At 42.4% G+C, this 21,981-nt stretch overlaps 1 protein-coding gene across 2 annotated transcripts in view; it reads right to left on the bottom strand.

Annotated features, from left to right (window-relative positions):
* Positions 1 to 16,685, bottom strand: part of MRPL3 (mitochondrial ribosomal protein L3) — a 56,258-nt gene extending 39,573 nt beyond the window's left edge. The window contains exons 1-4 of one of the 2 annotated variants that reach the window (XM_049870803.1): positions 16,413 to 16,685; positions 15,385 to 15,569; positions 14,303 to 14,394; positions 11,270 to 11,368 (exon numbers count right to left, since the gene is read on the bottom strand). In XM_049870803.1, the coding sequence (XP_049726760.1) occupies positions 11,270 to 11,368; positions 14,303 to 14,394; positions 15,385 to 15,569; positions 16,413 to 16,504 (468 nt within the window). In that variant the 5' untranslated portion in view covers positions 16,505 to 16,685. The remainder of the gene's footprint in view (positions 1 to 11,269; positions 11,369 to 14,302; positions 14,395 to 15,384; positions 15,570 to 16,412) is intronic. The other variant, XM_049870802.1, reaches the window with a different exon arrangement.
* Positions 16,686 to 21,981: the final 5,296 nt, after the last annotated feature.

Raw genomic sequence — 21,981 nt, 5'->3', positions numbered from 1 at the left:
AAAACCTTGACCTTTTTGCTTGTTTACCTCAAGCACCTCAAAGCCCAGACCTCCCACGGTATTCCTCATCCTGGAGACCCTCACCCCTTCATGTTGTTGTTAGCTGCCATTAAGATGGTCCCGACTCATGATGATCCTATGCATTATACAGCAGAACTGCTCCACAGGGCTTTCTTGGCTGTAATCTTTACAGAAGCAGTTGGCCAGGGTTTTCTTCTGCAGAGCAGCTAGGTGGATTCAAACCACTAACCTTTGGCTTGGCTGCTGATAGCAGACTGCTTGCACCACCCAGGCTCCTCTCACCCATTTATAGCTTTATACATTCCCTAATCCAACCCCTCCTATCCTTTCCCAACCCTGATGGTGATCCCTGAACACAAACTAACCTGTGGTAGAGTCCTTTGCTCCAACTAAACCAGATCTTTACATAGAACACTGCGTCCTCAGCAGCCCTCTTTGGGAATAGTTAACTTGCCCCCACACACCACTGAGCTGAGAGGTGGGGCAAGCGTCCCCTTTGCTATCCTTGTTGCTTCTGTATCATTGTGCTCCACCCGCTTCCTAAAAGGCTCAGCTCCTCTGAAGTTCATGACATCAAACTGCAATACCTGCTATCCACAGACCAATCTTTTGCATGTTCACTGTCACTCTCTGAGCACTGTCCCTGTATCATGTTCTGAACCCCGGTGATTTCAGCATCACACTGATTGACCTTCCCATCTCCTGCCCTCTCAATTCTCTGACTGCCTCACTTCTAGCGATCTTGTTCTCCGCCCCACCTCAGCCACCACTTTCATGGTCATATCCTAGAATCTATTTTAACTGTTTCCTCTCCAAAATCTCACTCTCTTTTCTTTCTAAGTCCCACAAATCTTTGAGCAGGGCATACCATCTGCTGATCCTACTTCCTTTTCTTTGGCCATCGCTCCTCACCCCCATCCTCACTTCCTTCCTTTTTGGGCTTAGATTCCATGGTCCCTCTTTATAATCATAGCCTATCAACCCCCTTGCCCTCTCTGGGTAAAACCTCAACCCTGGGAAATCCGACTCTTGCCTACTTGCACCCCAAGCAGCTAGAAGAAAACATGGTGGGTTCACACTTAAATATATAACCACAAACTTCAGAGTGAGTCCTAAATATGGTCCGGCCAACTTATATATCCCTGGTTCAATCTCCTACCAAGACAAATCACATCTCCTTCTAAAACCTCCAGTACTGTTCCTTCCTCCTCGCTTTTACCTGATCATGTTACTTCTTATCAAAAAAAAAAAAAAAATAGAAGAATCAAGAGAACTTCTCCATCTGCACTAATATTCTGTCACTCCTCCGCCCCATCCTAGGTTACACATGAGACACAACAGGGAAGCTTTTAGAAAATAACAATGCCAAGCCAAACATCAGGATTTTTTAGAGCGCCCTAATGGGAAACTAAGGTTGAGAATCACGTTGACAAATTGAACTGCCCATGCTTCTACAAAAAGCCAAATCCCTCACTTGTGAACCAATTTCCCCCTTTCTATTGAAACTTCCCTACCAGTATACAAATGTGTTGCAATAAGACGCATATTAAAACAAAACTGCTTTGATCACACATCCTTCTTCAACTATTTTTTTCTCTTTCCCTTTACAGCAACCCCCCTGAGAGGAAGAAGAGGCATCCCCCTCTCCTAGAAAGACTTGCTGTGTCTACTTCTTCTCTTCCTACTCTTTCAAATCCACTTTAATCAGGCACTTTCAGTCCCTGGTACTCCATGGAAAGTGCAAGTCAAGAGATCACTCACCTTCTCCACAAGGTCAAACACACCAGTCAACACTCATTTTACTGACTGCATCAGCAATGTTTGACATAGGTAACCACTCTCTCTTTGAAAGACTTTCACTTGGCTTCCAGTCATTATTCTCTCTGTTCTCATATACAGTGAAGACCCCACATTTCTAACTTCAATCCCACATCCTACTCGGAATTACAAACTCGTACGTCCAGCTGCCAACTTACTATTTCCACCTCAAAACCACACAGCAACTCAGGCTTAACATGCCTAAAATTGAACTAGATCTTCCCCCTACCTGCTTTCCTCTGGTCTTCCAAATATCAATAAATGGCAACTCCATAATTCCTCCCCCATGTTCGTCAGTTTGTCATACTGTGGGGGCTTGACTATTGCTGCGATGCTGGAAGCTATGCCACTGATATTCAGATACCAGCAGGGTCACTCATGGAGCTTCCAGACTAAGACAGACTAGGAAGGACCCAGCAGTCAACTTCTGAAAAGCATTCATCAGTGAAAGCCTTATGAATAGCAGCGGAACACTGTCTGATATAGTGCTGGAAGATGAGCCCCCACCAGTTGGAAGGCACTCAAAAGATGACGGGGGAAGAGCTGCCTTATCCAAGTAGAGTCAACCTTAATGATGTAGATGGTAAAGCTTTTGGGACCTTCATCTGCTGATATGGCATGACTCAAAATGAGAAGAAACAGCTGCAAACATCCATTAATAATCTGAACCTGGAATGTACGAAGTATGAATCTAGGAAAATTGGAAATTGTCAAAAATGAAATGGAACGCATAAACATCATTATCCTGGGTGTTAGTGAGCTGAAATGGACTGGTATTGGCCATTTTCAATCCGACAATCATCTGGTCTACTATGCTGGGAATGACTACTTGAAGAGGAATGGTGTTGCATTCATCATCAAAAAGAACATTTCAAGATCTACCCTGAAGTACAAGGCTGTCAGTGATAGAATAATATCCATACACCTACAAGGAAGACCAGTTAATACGACTATAATTCAAATTTATGCATCAACCATTGAGGCCAAAGATGAAGAAATAAAAGATTTTTATCAGCTGGTGCAGTCTGAAATTGACTGAAAATGCAGTCAGGATGTGTTGATAATTCGTGGTGATTGGAATGCGAAAATTGGAATCGAAGAAGGATTGGCAGTTGGAAAATACGGTCTTGGTGATAGAAACAATGCTGGAGATCGAATGATAGAATATTGCAAGATCAGTGACTTCTTTGCAAATGCCTTGTTTTACCAACATAAATGGTGACTATACACATGGATCTCACCAGATGGGACACACAGGAATCAAACTGACTACATCTGTGGAAAGAGACGATGGAAAAGCTCAATATCATCAGTCAGAACAAGGTCAGGGGTTGACTGTGGAACAGACCATCAATTGCTCATATGTAAGTTCAAGCTGAAACTGAAGAAAATCAGAGCAAGTCCACGAGAGCCAAAATATGACCTTGAGTATATCCCACCTGAATTTAGAGACCATCTGAAGAACAGATTTGACACACTGAACACTAGTGACTGAAGACCAGATGAGTTGTGGAATGACATCAAGGACATCATACGTGAAGAAAGCAAGAGGTCACTGAAAAGACAGGAAAGAAAGAAAAGACCAAGATGGATGTCAGAGGAGACTCTGAAACTTGCTCATGAATGTCGAGCAGCTAAAGCTAAAGAAAGAAATGAAGTAAAAGAACTGAACAGAAGATTTCAAAGGGCCTCTCGAGAAGACAAAGTAAAGTATTATAATGACATGTGCAAAGAGATGGAGATGGAAAACCAAAAGGGAAGAACATGCTCGGCATTTCTCAAGCTGAAAGAACTGAGGAAAAAATTCAAGCCTTGAGCTGCAATAGTGAAGGATTCCACGGAGAAAATATTAAATGATGCAGGAAGCATCAAAAGAAGACGGAAGGAATACACAGAGTCATTATACCAAAAAGAATTAGTCGATATTCAACCATTTCAAGAGGTGGCATATGATCAGGAACCGATGGTACTGAAGGAAGAAGTCCAAGCTGCTCTGAAGGCACTGGCGAAAAACAAGGCTCCAGGAATTGACAGAGTATCAGTTGAGATGTTTCAACAAAGAGATGCAACGCCAGAGGTGCTCACTCATCGGTGCCAAGAAATATGGAAGACAGCTTCCTGGCCAACTGACCGGAAGAGATCCATATTTACACCTATTCCCAAGAAAGGTGATTCAACCAAATGCAGAAATTGTAGAACAATATCATTAACATCAGATGCAAGCAAAATTTTGCTGAAGCAGCTGCAGCAGTATATCGACAGGGAACTGCCAGAAATTCAGGCTGGTTTCAGAAGAGGATGTGGAACCAGGGATATCATTGCTGATGTCAGATGGATCCTGGCTGAAAGCAGAGAATACCAGAAGGCTGAAAGAAGAGAACACCTGTGTTTTGTAGACTATGCAAAGACATTCGACTGTGTGGATCATAACAAATTATGGATAACGTTGTGAAGAATGGGAATTCCAGAACACTTAATGGCACTAATGAGAAACCTTTACATAGATCAAGAGGCAGCTGTTCGGACAGAACAAGGGGATACTGATTGGTTTAAAGTCAGGAAAGGTGTGCGTCAGGGCTGTATTCTTTCACCGTACCTATTCAATCTGTATGCTGAGCAAATAATCCAAGAAGCTGGACTACATTAAGAAGAACTAGGCAGCAGGATTGGAGGAAGACTCATTAACAACCTGCATAATGCAGATGACACAACCTTGCTTGCTGAAAGTGAAGAGGATTTGAAGCACTTACTAATGAAGATGAAAAACCATAGCCTTCAGTATGGATTGCACCTCAACATAAAGAAAACAAAATCCTCACAACTGGACCAATGAGCAACATCATGCTAAACAGAGAAAAGATTGAAGCTGTCAAGGATTTCCTTTTACTTGGATCCACAATCAACAGCCATGGAAGCAGCAGTCAAGAAATCAAATGATGCATTGCATTGGGTACATCTGCTGCCGAAGGACCTCTTTAAAAAAGTGTTGAACAGCAAAGATGTCACCTTGAAGACTGAGGTGCGCCTGACCCAAGCCATGGTACTTTCAATCGCATTGTATGCATGAATAAGAAGACCGAAGAAGAACTGACGCCTTTGAATTGTGGTGTTGGCGAAGAATATTGACTATACCATGGACTGCCAAAAGAACGAACAATCTGTCTTAGAAGAAGCGCAACCTCAGAGGCAAGGATGGCGAGACTGCGTCTTACATACTTTGGACATGTTGTCAGGAGGGATCAGTCCCTGGAGAAGGACATCATGCTTGGCAAAGTACGAGGTCGGTGGAAAAAAGGAAGACCCTCAAAGAGGTGGACTGACACAGTGGCTGCAACAATGAGCTCAAGCATAACAATTTTAAGGATGGTACAGGGCCGGGCAGTGTTTCATTCTGTTGTGCATGGGGTTGCTACGAGTCGGAATCAACTTGATGGCACCTAAGAACAACAACATAATTCCTCGTTTGGGCCAAAAATCAAGGAGCACTGATGGTGTAGTGGTTAAGTACTGGGCTGCTAACTGAAAGTTTAGTGGTTTGAAGGCACCGGCTGCTCCGAAGGACAAAGATACGTGGAAGTCTGCTTCCGTAAAGATTTCCGCTTAGGTAACCCTATGGGGCAGTTCTACTCTGTGCTGTGGGCTCGCTATGAGTTGGAATCGACTTGACAGCAATGAGTTGGGCCAAAAATCTTGTAGTCACCCTTGACTCTTCTCTTTCACATTCTACATCCATCCCATCAGCAAGTCCTATAAAGCTCTACTTAAAAATACAGCCCACATCAATCATTTCTCATCACTCCACCCTAAACCACCATCTTCTGCCTGGATAATTTCAACAGACTCCTAACTGGTCTCCAAGTTTCCACACTCCCGACCCCCTGGTCTGTTCTTCATTCAAAGACTATGAGCGTTTTAAAACTAAAGCTGTATCACATCAATATAATGGCTTCCATCTTGTGCAGGATCGCATCCTAAGTCCTTCCCGTGGTCTACGAGGTTCTATACAAAGTAGGTCATCTACTATTCTCCCCTGGCTCACCCTGCTTCAGGTACAGTGCCCTCCTTACTAGTCCAAGAGCACAACGAACACCTGTTTGACCTGCCTCTTCTTTCCACTGTTACTGCTGTTGCAGTAGTTCTCAACGTACAACGTAGTACGCTTGCGGCCTGACAGTTTGTGACCTCTGTCTTCAGGTCTAGTCATTGTAAAACTATAGTCCTCGAACACACATCAGTACCTACTGTGAGGATGAACAACAATCCACGAGAAGCTAAAACTGGTTATTATGAAACCAAAGCATAATTTGTAACTAAAAAAGCAAGAACAGCAGCAAATGACAAACACTGACCAACTCGAGACGATGCAGATGGTGTGCTGACAACAAAGCACCCTCCCCCCAAATCCCAATGACGTGTCTGCACAGCCAGACTTACTGCAGAAAACCATGTTTGAAAGGCCAGCAAACTTCAGTTACTTGCTAATTCCAATTTAAAACGTGAAATGTTAGCCTCCCTTCATAACTTACTCAGTGAGTTGCTTTAAAAAACAAACAAACACGTACTGGCCCTTGAGCTGATTCTGTCTCATGGCAACCCCGTGTGTGTCAGAAGAGAACTGCACTCTATAGGGTTTTCGATAACTGAATTTTCAGAAGTACATTGCCAGGACTTTCTTCCGAGGTATCTCTGGGTGGACTCGAACCTCCCATATGCTCAGAAGTAGACTGCCAGGCCTTTCTTCCGAGGCACCTCTGGGTGGACCTGAACCTCCAACGCACCAAGCGCATTAAATGTCTGCACCACCCAGAGACCCCAAGTTGCCTTTAATTAACATGAAATTGGACGGCATTAGCCTACAAGCACAGAACTTTAATTTTTGGATCGGTCCACAACCCACTGAGGATCTCTCTGGGGCTCGCTAGTGGCGCTGTGCAACAAACGTTGAGAAGCTCTGCTCTGGATGCCCACCAGAGGCTGCTCTGTTCCTCAGAGTTCCCTCAAGAAGAATTCTTTCCTCCAACGAGTGATAACGTAAATTCATTCAAGTCATCCTCTATGACTTCACTTCCCACACGGAAACAGAAGACTAATACTTGGCATCCCTCTTAGCAAGGCCCCAACTTTTCATCTTCAGTCATAATTGCTGCTAAAACAAAAGTTCTCATTTTAAGTCTCTTTGAAATTATTTTCCTGATGTATGTGTCAAACTCAGATTTATTAAATTTTAGAATAGACTTCCATTTTATTTTTGTCATTCATATATTCCACCTGGTGATTTAAAAAAAGCATAATATTATGTTAATACATCAGTTTTAAAGTATGCCAAAGGCTTCTGAGAAAAAGATTTTATTTCTCTAGTAACACAAAAGGGACAAGGTGAATATCTTGACCTAAGTAACTACAGTCTGAGAAACAAATCGAACCAAGGTAACATATACTTGTTAATTATCTTCCAATTTCACTAAAGCTGAAAAGCTTAATTTTTTCTTTTAAAATCCAAATGTTATAAAACTAATTAGGTGTCAGCTATGAGAAAAACCAAATGCTCAAGATGAGCTGGAATCTGCCACAGTATAACAAAAAGGGTTTTTTTTTTTTCTCCTTTTTTAAACTTCTACATAAATGATTTCAAAATGCAATTGAAAAGGCTGACAGCAGCGTCACACTTGGGTAATCCCATCTGTGAGGTCGCATTTTTTTCCCTCTTCAACGTTGTCTGCAATCATCCTTTTCAGAATGAAAATGCATCTCTGCTCCTAAGATGAATGACTTGATCAACTTTTAAGGCCACTTAACTTCCTTATTCAAAAACCTCATGTACCACTTTAGCTTTTGTTTATAATAAGCTACAAAAATAGCAAAAGCAAAGTAGTCTTTCTGGGAGGCGTAAGTTCCCTGTAAATCAAAAAAAGAAAAACAAACAAAAACAGTTCTGGCCCTATTACTAAGCTTTTTCTTAATATTATAATAAATGTCCCTTTGGACCTAGAAAATTTGAATCTTGAAGGAATCATCTAAGAAAGTCCTTTGGAATGCTTTCTATACTAGAGAAGTGAGTGGTTTTTAAAAGTTTCTGTAAGTGGGTCAAAATCCAGTGCAACATAGGAATATAGCGCCGAAATCACATTGCTGCGTATCAGTGAAGAGAACAAAGCTTAAAATATGCAGACTACAGTCTCAAGGCTGAAAGTACTTTCATTTCTAGAATATTTCAGTTATTAGTATTATGTTAGTTAACACTATTATGTTCATGAAATTTTATCTACACCACATTTTCATTACTAAGTAAAATGGACTAAATTAAAATGAGCTCCCAAGTACATTGTTTTACCTCCCCCCCCGCCCCAGCCCCGAACTAGAATATTCAGAGAACCAACGTAAGCCTTTTGGAACTGGCAGAGAATTTACAAACTGTCAAGTCCCATTCTTTGTTTTTATGGGTAAGGAAAGGGACTTCCAAACAAGTGGGTGGAAGGGTAGCTAAGAGTAGCGATCAGGATGAGAACTCAGCTCTTCTGACCCCAATCCACTTTTTTTCCCCACTATCTTCTATTTCTGAGAAACTAATGTTCATAGATCTGTTGGAGCAGAATGGATTATCCTAACGTGGTACTAGATTTACAAGTTTCAGGGTCATAAAGTCATGAATTTGCAAAACTGCTAACAAAAATAAAGACAACAGTGCTAGTCATTACAAACACACAGAAGTGCAATCAGTTAGAAAACAGTGCTGTTTGTCAAACCAAAGGAAAGCTGTCATGTATTTAAAAAATTCAAATATTTGACATCTGAAAAAAGACTTTATAAGTATCTCACTGTACTTTTAATTGCTGTGGAATTATTTGAATCTTTAACTTATAATTAATAAACCCTCCAGAAGAGCTGGACACCTATTTCTACAAAGTTTTAATTTTATAAATGGCCTACACTAACATGTAAAAAATAGCAAACTTCTCTAACATTTATAAAACATGTCAGTTTAAAAGGACATCAATGGTTCCCACTACCCCCTCTTCACTGATGCCTCCCACATCATTATTTCCACCATTTATCGGACAATTCCACCTCAAACACATCCCTTCTGCAAAACTTTCCTTTCTTTGTCCCTATCCCAGGTCAAAGCACCAGCATGGACCCAGCCGCTGAGTTAAACTGCTCTACATCTGTGTCCTCTCACTACAACATGTCTACCAAGCCCTTTACGAATCCCCACCCCTTCCAATCCCAGTGCAACCACCTTGGTTCAGAAGGCTTCTACCAACTCTCCTGGAGTTGCTTTTAATCACCTCCTAAGTGCACTCCCTGCACCTCGCTTCTTCTAATTGTGGTTAACCAAAATAACAACTTGACCACAGTACTGCCTGGTTAAAGAATTCTGAAAGCTCCTTGGAGTCCACCAGATGAAGTCCAAGCTAGTTACTGTGGTATAAAGGCCCTTTTTGCTCTAACCTGAGAGCTTCACCTTTACCACCTTCCTCCATTGGCCCCACAACCGCACACTCAAATCCAGCCACCATATTTCTATTCCCAAGCACGCATGCTCCTCCACATGGCTTTAACACCCATTCTCCTGCCTGGTCTCCTCCTTGTGAAGCCTCTGGGGTTTCCCCAAGCAGAGCTGGCCATCCCATTTCTGTGTTCCTACTGCATTTCTAGCACTGTACTGGGATGGCTGATTGATTTGCCCATCCTTCCCCCTCGTCTATGAGTTCCCATAAGGTGGACATCAAGACATAATAGAGAGTAAGGTTCTGGAGTCTGACTGTCACTTTACCTTTTATCAGTGGTAAAACAGTGGCCCTGAGTGAGTTACTCAAGCCTCTTTAAACCTCAGAGGCTGAGACAGTTATATAAAAAATTCATATGTTGAGCATAAGTCTCAACAAAAGTTAACTATGATGAAGAAACATGCATACAATAAACACTTGCTGAACAATTCAAAGGCTAGTTATGACAGGTGAGAATATGGGCTATATCCTAATTTCCAACCATTGCTCATTTTGAAAATAATTTGCAATGAAAAAAGGTGTTTATCTTAGACATAAGCAATATGTTCTAGTAAACCTAAAGATGTTTTGTCATCTATTAGTGAAAACAGTCACCATTTTAGAGAGGTTTTCTCTGCATTTCGTCATCAATACTAAAAAAACAACAACAAAACAGTAGGAGCCAAGTCGGCTCCTACTCATGGTGACCCCAAGCATGTCAGAGTAGAACTGTGATACACAGGGTTTTCAGCGGTTGATTTTTCAGACGCAGATCACCAAGGCCTTTCTTCTGAGGTACCTCTAGCAGCCAAGCATGTTAACCATGTCTGCCGCGGAAGGGTTTAGTCAGCAATAAAGGATACCAATCGTGCAAAATTTTAAAAATTTAAACTAAAAACCCAGCATTCTATTGAGTATTTTACTTGGAAAAAAAAAAGGCTTTCTTTAAAAAAAAAAATCTGATTTGGCTTCATATATACTTATTGGTATCAAGTACTCAGACAATTTTCCTTAGGAAGAAAGTAAAATTAACAACACAACAACCAACAGCTGCCATACATCGTCTCCTCTATGCCAGGTATATTTGGAAAAGCTTCATTTAATCCTCATAACAAACCTATGATGGAAGTGTTCACTTTATTCCAAGTTTACAGATGAGCAATGTTATGGATTGAATCGTGTCCCCCTAAGACTGTGTGTCAATTTGGCTAGGTCATGATTTGCAGTATTACGTGACTGTCCACCATTTTGTCACCTGCTGTGACTTTCCTATGTGTTGTAAATCCTACCTCTATGATGTTAACAAGGCAGGATTAGAGGCAGGTATGTTAATGAGGCAGAACTCAACCTACAAGATAAGGTTGTATCTTGAGTCAATCTCTTTCATCTTGAGTCAATTTCTTTTGATATATAAAACACAGAAGCAAGCAAAGACACAGGGAGACCTCATACCACCAAGAAACAAGGGCCAGGAGGACAGCATGTCCTTTGGCCCTGGGGTCCCTGTGCTGAGAAGCTTCTTGACCGGGGAAGACTGATGACTGACAAGGACCTTCCCCCAGAGAGAAAGCTGTTCCCTTAGAGCTGGCACCCTGAATTTGGACTTCTAGCCTCCGAGACTGTGAGAAAATAAATTTCTCTTTGTTAAAGCCATCCACTTGTGGTATTTCTGTTATAGCAGCACTAGATGACTGAGACAGGCAAACACTGCAGCTCGGAAAGGTGAAGCGACTTGTTCCGGATAGTTAGGAGTGTTGCTGGAACAAATTAAAAGTCACTTGGGTTCCTGGGCTCAACGGCCCTGCTAAGCTACCTCCTCCAAAGTGCCCCATTTACCTCACGGACAAACACACATCTATGGTTGTCGAACAGTCTCAAAACAAAAGAATTCAGATCGGAAGGTGATGAAATACGCTACGCCAGTCATAAGAATGCATCCTTACGTGAAAGCGTGACACGGTTTTTCCTCCTACGGTCAGGGCTGCCATCTTCCCGTTGTGATCTTCCTTTGGAGTGTATTTCAGGACGTGACAATCTTGGACCTAAAAAACACAAAGAACGAAGTATGTGCCAAGATACATTTTAACATTACACACCAAACACGTTGTGGCTCTGGGACAATTAGGAATTCCCTGAAGTTATTTATCTCGTTACGTCCCTAAATCAACCAGTCTAAAAATATATAAATCAACTTAAAAAAAAAAAAAAGTCAACACTATTGTAAGAACTCAAGAAATAGTTTAAACAGAGAAGAAAATATTCTTTGACGGTTACGAGAGTAAGGAGGGAGGGAGGGGGTAGTCACTAATTACACAGTAGACAAGAGCTAATTCAGATGAAGGGAGAGACAATACACAATACAGAAGAGGTCAGCACGACTGGACTAAAACCAAAAGCAAAGCAGTCTCCTGAATCAACCGAACGCTTTGATGGCCAGCGTAGCAGGGGCAGGGGTTTGGGGACCATGGTCTCAGGGCACATCTAGGTCAATTAGCATAATAAAATCTATTAAGAAAACATTCTGCATCCCACTTTGGAGAGTGGCATCTGGGGTCTTAAATGCTAGCAAGCAGCCATCTAAGATGCATCAATTGGTCTCAACCCACCTGGAGCCAAGGAAAATGAAGAACACCAAGGACACAAGGTAATTATGAGCCCAAGAGACAGAAAGGACCACATAAATCAGAGACTACATCAGCCTGAAAGCAGAAGAACTAGATGGTGCCCAGCTACATCCGATGACCGCCCTGACAGGGAACACAACAGAGAATCCCTGAAGGAGCAGGAGAGCAGTGGGATGCAGACCTCAAATTCTCATAAAAAGACCAGACTTAATGGTCTGACTGAGACCAGAAGGACCCCGGAGGTCATGGTCCCCAGACCTTCTGTTAGCCCAAGACAGGAACCATTCCTGAAGCGAACTCTTCAGACAGGGATTGGACTGGACTATATAACAGAAAATGATCCTGGTGAGGACTGAGCTTCTTGGATTAAGTAGACACATGAGACTATGTGGGCAGATCCTGTGTGGAGGGGAGATGAGAAGGCAGAGGGGGACAGAAGCTGGCTGAACGGACATGGAAATAGAGGGTGGAGAGAAGGAGTGTGCAGTCTCATTAGGGGGAGAGCAACTAGGAGTATAGAGCAAGGTATATATAAATTTGTGTAGGAGAGACTGACTTGATTTGTAAACTTTCACTTAAACCACAATAAAATTTTTTTAAAAAATGGTCAAATGTAATCACACAGGAAAATGCATATAACATAAATGTATAATGAGTATTTATAAAGAAAGTAAACATGTAACCACTACCTAGGTCAAGTAGAACCCCAGAAGCTTCTTTGGGTCTTGTCCCAATCTATCTCCTCTCCCCGCTCCACCCTTTTTACCCTACAGCAGTGGTTTCAGACTGTACTCCTGGAAAAGCAACATCAATATCAACTGGGAATCTGGTAAAAACACAGATTCTCAGGCCCAGACCCAAACTTAATGGATCTGTGTGTTTCACCAGCCCTCCAGGTGCTTCTGATACTCAGTAGTTTGAGAACTGCTGCCCTAGAGATAACCACTACTCTTGACATTTATGGGTAATCATTTACTTTTTTCTTTTTTACAAATTGCCACCTTGGAAAGTACTGCTTAATAATGTAGATTAGTGTTGTCTGATTTGAACTCGATGTAAATGGAATCAGACTGTACGCACTTTCCCATGTCTTGCTTCTTTCACTCAACACTCTATTTGTAAGGTTCACGCATACTGTTGTGCATAGCTCTAGTTTGTTCATTTTCATTGTTGTACAGCATTCCGTTAGGTGAATATACCACCATTTATTTTCCCATCCTACTGTAACGGACATTTGGGTTATTTCCAATCTTGAGGTGTTAAGAGTGAAGCTGCTCTACACGTTGTTACACATATATCCTGGTGCACATCTGCTCAAGTTTTTCTAATAATACTCGGAGTACAACTACTAGTCTACAAGGCCCGCCTTTCTCAACTTTACCAGATAATGGTAAACATTTTCTGAAGTGGTTGTTCCAGTTTACAATCCCACCAGTCCTTCCTGAAGGACTGTTACTTAGAGGTCTTGTAACTGTAGTCTTATACTGGATCATTCAAAGTAAAAAAAGAAAATTACTAAGGGCACGTAGGCCCTCTGTGTCTGTTAGCACTTTAAGCACTTTAGTGCATAGCTCTCATTTTTTAATCATCATCACTTGTCTAATGAGCACATGAAGACCAGGTCCCAAATATTAACGAGTTTTCCAGCGATTTGGGGAGTGATGATCTCTTAACTTTATCAGTGATCTTTCTATAATAATGATAAAGACAACAGTACCTAACATTTCTTGGGAATTTACACATTGTTTTAAATGCCTGACATTAATCATCTTGTGCAATCCTCACTATAATCTTTTAAAAGGTCGTAATTACTATTTTCTTTTATAAATGAGGGATAGTGCTCCACATGACACAGCTAGTAAGTGGCAGAAGCAGGATCTGAACTCAGGTACTCTGACCCCAGAGCCCACATTCTTTACCATTAGAGTATACTTCACTTCAGCAAACAAAATGCTGCCTCTCCAGACAAGAGAGCGTTACAGTCTGACAGTTAGCAAAGAGATCAAACTTATCATTTGGACTTGAGAGAACTCCAAAAATGAAAATAAGATGTGACAGATTTTATTGTTTAAATTAGTAATTAAACTGGTGCATCTATGAGATGTTAGGTTATAATCTTTTTTCTTCATTGCTCAATTACCTCAACACCAGGATCAAGAAGACCACCACTAAAGCAAGAGTCAGAGCATTCACTGAATCCAGCAAGTAAAGCTCTTTAATATCACTCATGGTCGACATTACTCTATCCTTCACCATACAGTTTTAGGATACATATATTGCCCATTGAGGTTTATTTTGCATAAATAGATCATGGCACACATACAGATCCTTTACACCCCATTTCTTTCTTACCTGAAGTAATGTGACCACGTGCTGTTTACCATCCTTGGTCCACAAAGGCATCATGCCCAGCTTCAGTGCGATAAGGCCAACTCTAGAGGAACCTGACAATTAAAACCAAATAAATGTCAGCACAAGCGTCTTCAACACTTCCCAACATGACACAAGTCTTTCCTAAAATGCAGTTTCAATGCAACGGCAGACAGATAAGAAACATGCTAATATATTCAAAGTAAAACACAACTGTTTTTCCTCATAGGTATAAGTGCCTTGAACCATGCCTGGCATAATATATTGATGTTCAGTAAATCTTTGTAAAATGAACAACTGTACACAATAAAGAAAACAGACTGCTATATTCCAGTTTGAAAATGTTAATACAAGACATGATAAATACATCACTACACTTTCCTAGTATCAATTCATATCCAACTCATTAACTGGAAAACATTTACCACCCAAATTCTAAGAGCTGGAGCTATAGGAATGCCACAAGTGGTCACGTTGCTAAAATAGGTCAGCCTTCACCTGACACTTGGATTTATTGCATAAATTGGTAAAGTTGCTCTTACTCTAAGACCTTCTGGCCACCATACAATCCAACTGTCACTATAAACCCAATTCAGAGACCACATGCCAAATAGGAGAGGTCTCATTCTTTTTGGTCTGGCCACATATGAGTTTAGCAACTCACCAGGCATGAAGCTAATTCTGGGGTCATGCTTGGCAAACCTTGAGTGCTAGAACCCAACAAAAACATCTGCTCGACAAATTACGATTTAGATTATATTCTTCCAGTCTTTCTTCCTTGATTTATATATATTTTTTATCGGAAAGAAGCAGCGAATATATACAGAATGATTTTCTTTTCACCTACAAAATGGCTTCTTGAGGAGGTCTTTGTATTAGATGTTCACTAACAGTAGAGTATCGGCCTGGAAATAAACTTGCAAACCAAATCACAATGAAACAGGTATACTTAGACATGAGAAATAACTTCAAGCGATGATAAATTTACTCAGCATTCCCCACGATTTTGAATGTGCCCAGCCACATAATAATCAGGAGGTGAAAACTCATCACAAAATAACCACCTGGTTCCCAAGGATGTACAGGCCATGGTTCATCTTTCAGAGGACACAGTTTACTTGCTAATTGAGCTTTATTCTCATCAGAGACCAACTGCTTAATAAACGGGACATTTTCTTCAGAAAGATGCTCATCCCACCAAGTACAACTTTTGCCATGGAGACTTCTAACAAAAAGCCATAAGTTTGCTCTGTAAAAAAGAAGAAAACACAACTCAGAAGGTTCCCCTATTTAATGTAGAGAAAAAGAGATCACAGGAGCTAGAAAGTGTAGTCAGGGCTTTAGGAAAAAGGTTTGGATTCTATGCAAGACTTTCTCCCTAACACTTGGAGCTTCGGAAGGAGGTATGCAATTCTTCACCCAGTGACACAACAGAAGTAGAGCTTCCTGCAGCCTGTGAACCCCCTTATAGTCAGGTAGATCCAGGTTGGAGTCTCAATTTTCCATTTATTTGGAGCGACCATGCGCCAGTTACTTCCCCTATGTCCTAGTTATCTACAAGGCGAAATAACAACAAAACCTGCTGCTGTCGAGCCAATTCCTATACGCCAGAGAACTGTCCCACAGGGTTTCCAAGGAGCGGCTGGTGGGTTATAACTGCCGGCCTTTTGGTTAGCAGTCTGAGTTCTTAACCACTGCGCCACCAGGAAATAGTGACAGTGTCTGTAAAATGGGTCAAGAGAGCTGGCTCGCGTGAGGGCTACGCGAGATAAGGCGCCTAATACACTTATCAGAGTATCTAGAACATAGAAAACACTCACTAACAGGAATATAATACTACTGTTGATTGCTGGTAATGTTCGCTGGCAGTCACTGGCTCCTAGGCATTCGGAAAAAAACAAAAAAACGCCCTTTTAGCCCCTTAGAAGGCACATCCTTAGGTAACACTCCTTATCCCTCTGGGCCCCAGGTCTGGCCAAAGCCCCTTTCTCTACCCAGGTCAGGCACCTCTGTGTCCCGCCAGGGCCGTCGCCCAAAGCTGCGATGGGGGGGGTCCACTCCCCCCAAAACCCGTCTCTCCCCCCACACCCACCTGTTCCCCGAGCCCCGGGCAGCACCCAGGGCGCCAGCACCGCGGCCCAGCACTTGGCCGCCGGCCTGAGCCAGCAGCCTCCAGCTCGGCATGGCGTGGCCGGGAAGGGTTCCGGCTACGACACCTCCCGGCGCCCCGAGGCTCTGCTCTCTGGGGGTCCCCACGCCGTGCCACGCGTCCTGCGGCAGCCGCCGGGAAATGTCGCGCTACTTGCCCGCCGATGCCCTCGGCGACGGAAGGACAGCCGGCGGAGCCACTTCCGGTCCAGGCCACAATGCGCTCCGGGCACCCGAGACCCGGAACTAGAGTTCCACCTCGGGAATAGCCGAGTGCGCGTCGGGAGGGTAGAAGCTGAATGGTCTCTCCCGGAGTCGAAGAAAAGGGATGTACAAGGAATGAGACTTCGTCTGAGGAAGGGAAGGGAAGGGAAGGGAAATAACTTCTAAATGTGCCCACTGTGGGGCAGGCCGTTGGGCTAAGCAGCGCGTGATGGACTTACATTGGTTGACCTTCACAACAGTCCTGAAAGGAAGTTATTTTTGTTTTATAAATAACAGAACACACATTGAGAATTTAGGCGCTTCTCCAAAATCACACATCTGACCGATGGGCAGAGCGAAAATTTGAACCAGCCTGAGTAAGGGCAGCACGCCACATTTCTTCACAAGGAGAGTTCCTGAGTTTTACACACTTCACAGGAACAGCCGTCCTCTCCCTTGGTTGCCAGCATCCAATAGGACCTCTCACGATCCTTGTCTCCTGCTATTCGTGCCCTTGTGTAGTTCCTTCTCTCATGGAAACAGGCCTGGCCTGTGTGATCAATAGACTATGGCCAAAGGGATGATGTGTGACTTCCAGGAGTAGGTCATAAAAGGTATTGCCACTTCTATCATGGTTTCTTGGGTTGCTCCCTATGGGGAAAGCTAGCTGCCATGTCCTGTAGACACTCAAGCATTCTTGTAGAGAAACCCATACATACGGAGAGGAATCAACATGCTGGCCACATGAGTAGGGCACTTGCGAAGTGGATTCTCTGGCTCCAGATGACTGCAACCCATGAAAGACTCTGAGCCAGGCAGCCAAGCAACTCAGTTTCCTGACCCAAAGAAACTGCCAGAGAGAATGAATAACTGATGTTGTTTCGAGTCACTAAGTTCTAAGATTTGTGATAGAGCAACGGACTACTAACACACCCGGCCTTATCACCGTCTGTGCACCTTGGGCATGCATTCTACCACTCCATTTTTTTATTTGTCAAATGGGTGTTTGTAGACATGCTGAAATGAAAACTTAAAAAACTTTAGTTATTTCAAACTCTTCTTTTTGACCTCTGGCAAGCATAACTTAAAAACTCCAAGCAATGGTCCAAGCAATTTCTGGCTACTACTTGGATTTTAGTAGGCACCAAAGATTTGTTTGCTTGCCCTCTACTCTACCCAGTGCTCTTGCAGTTACCACAGACACTTCTCAATAGTACTTTGGGCCTTGGAGGAGAAAATTATCTCTCTTCATCCTAGCCGTTCTGCCTAGTTCGCCAGTTAAATAAGAATGACCCTCCATTGGACAAACTTGTCTTGAGGTGTGCTGGGATAAGAAGACTTGACCACTACTGCCAATACCTAGCATTTCTTGTGCATATAGTATGTGCTCAGAATTGTGGAAGCCCACCAGCCAAAGACCACCAGAAGCACGTCTCAATTCAAACAAAGTTAGGCTTATTTAGCTTGCTACAGCAAGAGAGAACACACACATAACATTTCTGTGTGAGTTGAGAGGGCTTGTTACAGGATTTGGGCTTCTGATGAGTGATTTTAAGGTGGCATCAAGGAAACGGGCTTGTTTTGAATCATATGCCATGAAGAAGCAAGTGCAGTTCAGCAACTGGGCGTTTCAAGAGCATTTTTTAGGAGGCAGGAAGAATCCAAAGTGGGACAGGAAGTGACTTTGGTAAGACAGCAGCAATCACTCAGAAGGAAGAATTGTTAATCATTTGTAGCTGTGTGTGGTCTTGGGTGTGGTCTGTTGGAAAAATTGTGTTGATGTTATAAGCACTATAGCATGATTACTTAACAGGGTTCATTTTCACTCTCAGTATATTTTTTCACTTAATCTTTATAACAAACCCATGTGACAATACTATAATTATCTTCATTTTACAGTTGAGAAAACAGGTACAGAGAGATTATTTAACTTAAATGAAGTCATCCAGCTAGATTTAAATCTCAGCAGTGTGACCAGAGAGCTTCTGTTCTTAGCCATTCCGTTTCTTTGATTCTCTACGACAAATATGTTGCTGCCCTTGCCCTGTAGTTCCTCCAAGGCCAGAGAGGAAAACTGGCAAATAAACATATCACATACAGTGGTCTGTGAGTATTGAGGAAGAAGCCTTTTACCCTAACCTTTGCCCCTAGTGTCAAATCTCTCCTGGTCCAGAACAGGGACCTTGAGTTAATGAAACCCTTCACTGGCACCACTACTGAACTGAATCAGAGCAAGGAGTCATTCGTCTGCTGTCACACAGCCCATGTCTCCTGATTGCCTGCCAGGTCTTTGAGGTTTCATCATTCTAGATGTAGTCACTGCAGTATGCTGTTAACTGACAAGTATGGGACCCAGATCTCAAGGATCCCAGCCCAGGCTCATTCAGGGCACTCAGGCACTGAGCTCCATCTTCCTGTCATTTCTGGTGTCATCTTTGGGAGACTGCTTTTGCTGTCATTCTTGGGAGACTGCCCTAGACCCTGGGACCCTGACACCACTTTGCCTCACTGGGACTTCAATTCTTCATCAGAACGAGGGTAATCTCCACAATTTCTTTTTAGTGCTACAATTCTAAAATCCTTACTCCATTAATTCAGACCAAAAAGCTAGTATAATAAACATATTTCTTACTGAATAAAACATTAGGAATAGTTTCACTTCTGAATTGCTAAAGTTGTGTCCAAGTAATGAGAATCACTATAGAAGGAGTAGCTTTCAAACCGAGGGTTTATTGTAAATAACGTTGTCCACGTGTTGCTGCATTTAGGGCTGTCAGCTAATTCTTGTAATGTTTGCAACATGTCCTATATGTTTGACATGTTGCAGAATGATAATTTTTCATTGCTGTTTAATTTGCTTTTAAATATTAATTCATGCTGTCTCTTGGTTTATGATATGCCTTAAATTTGAAATTAAAGATTATTTTTAAAAACGTGTTTAGACTTTTCCCTAAATTTTTCTTGTCCTTTTTCCAATTTTGGGGGAATTCAAATTGCACTGTACTAAATGTTGTTGTCGTTAGGTGCCATCGAGTCAGTTCTGACTCATAGCCACCCTGTGTGCAACAGAAGGAAACGCCACCTGGTCCTGTGCCATCCTCACAAGCGTCGCTATGTTTGAGCCTGTTGTTACAGCCACTGTGTCAACCCATCTCATTGAGGGTGTTCCTCACTGAGATGTTTTTTGTTGTCGTTGGTACTAAGTATAGGAGATAATAAAAAAATAATGATAATATCCTCTATGTATTGGCATTTTATATGCCAGGCACTGGGCTCAGAGTAGACAGTGTGAAGGTTGCTCCTGACAGTAGAGATAGATACATTCACCATCTTGCATATGGGATAACTCAGACAGTAAGTGACTTTCTTACTTAGCTGTTAAGTAGCAGAGCTGAAATTTGAAACGAGGTTGGTCTGGCTCCAAAACCCCCAAATCACTATGCTGTTTTGCTTCTACTCCAAAACAGCAAAACAAAACCATCTTGACCACATGATCCTATGATCAAAAGAAATAGATGATGCCCAGTTACTGCTAATGACCACTCTGACTGGTATCACAACAAAGGGTCCTGGACAGAATGGGAGAAAAATGTAGAACAAAAAATCAAATTCACAAAAAAGGCCAGGTTTACTGATCTGACAGAGACTGAGTAAATCCTTGAGACAATGACCCTAAGACACCCTTCTAACTTGGATTTGAAGCTGTTCTTGGAGACCACCTTCCAGCCAAACAATAGGCAAGCTCATGAAATAAATAATAACACACGAGAGCAATGTGCTCCTTAGAACAGTCAATTATATGGGATCAAAAGGGCAATATTTGCCTAAAAGCCAAGTTGAGAAGGCAGGAAGCAGTAGAAAATCCAGACAAAAGGAAACGGGGAGCCCAGGGTTGAAATGCGGAGAGTGCTGACACATTGTGGGAAATGAAACCAAGGCCATGACACAATACTTTTTTTTCTTTTTTAATAATTTTTATTGAGCTTTAAGTGAACGTTTACAAATCAAGTCAGTCTGTCACATATAAGCTTATATACACCTTACTACACACTCCCATTCACTCTCTCCCTAATGAGTCAGCCCACTCCCTCCTTCCAGTCCCTCCTTTCATGACAATTTTGCCAGTTTCTAACCCTCTCTACCCTCCTATCTCCCCTCCAGACAGGAGATGCCACCACAGTCACAAGTGTCCACCTGATAGAAGTAGCTCACTTTTCGTCAGCATCTCTCTCCAGTCGATTGTCCAGTCCCTTCCATGACTGATGAGTTGTCTTCGGGAATGGTTCCTGTCCTGGGCCAACAGAAGGTTTGGGGACCATGAGCACTGGGATTCCTCTAGTCTCAGTCAGACCATTAAGTCTGGCCATGACACAATACTTTATGTACAAATTGTTGAATGGGAATCTAACGTGCTCTGTAAACTTTTACCTAATGAACAATAAAAAACAAACAAGAAAACCACCGCAGTCCTGAAGGAGCTCACTGTGTAGCAAGGGAGACAGAGGAGGTAAGCAGTGAAAGTGGTAAGGCCAACGTAGAGGTGTGTATACAAAGTGCCAGCCTAGGATACTCACAGAGGAGGGAATTACTTGGTGAGGGAAGAGTAAGAGCGTTCAGGAGCAGAGTAGAGAGAGAGCATTTCAAGTGGAGGGAACCTGTCCCTCCTACTACTGATGGGTGATAAAACACCCCAAACTTTGTGGTGTAGAACAACCGCCATTTTATTATTTGTATGGTTTCTGTTGGTCAGGAATTCATAAAGACCACAGTGGGGTTGGCTTATCTCTGCTTCACTGTATCTGTAGCCTCAGCTGGTATGATTCAAAGACTGGGAGTGATGTCAGCTAGGGGCTGAAATAATCTGAAGTCTCATTCACTCCATGTCTGGTGATTAATGGTGGCTGTCACCTAGAACCTTAACAGGGCTGTCACCTGGGCCACCTATGTGTGGCTTCTCCACATGGTTACTTGGGCTTCCTTACAACATGGTTGGCTTCCAAGAGGAAGTATTTAAAGAGAACCAGACATAAACTGTATTATTACCTTTTATGACCTAGCCTCAGAAGTCACGTAGAAGGAACATAGAACCCAGCCCTCAATGAAACATGGCAAGGTCACATTGCAAGAAGAGCATGTACAATGGGACACATGGTTGCAGCCATCTTTGGAGAGATGCTACAGACTGTACACTAATTGTATGTTTGTGTAAAAGAATGGAATTGCATTAAGGTAGTTGCAGAAGTTGACCAATTGGTAATTACCATGGTAAATTTACCTTGTGAAAAAGCTTCAGATTATGTCCAGGGGTG

Source organism: Elephas maximus, chromosome 27 (assembly GCF_024166365.1).
Source record: "Elephas maximus indicus isolate mEleMax1 chromosome 27, mEleMax1 primary haplotype, whole genome shotgun sequence".
In the NCBI taxonomy this organism is placed as follows: domain Eukaryota; kingdom Metazoa; phylum Chordata; class Mammalia; order Proboscidea; family Elephantidae; genus Elephas; species Elephas maximus.
The sequence above is the reverse complement of the archived record's forward strand: the minus strand, read 5'-3'. Positions and strand labels throughout refer to the sequence as shown.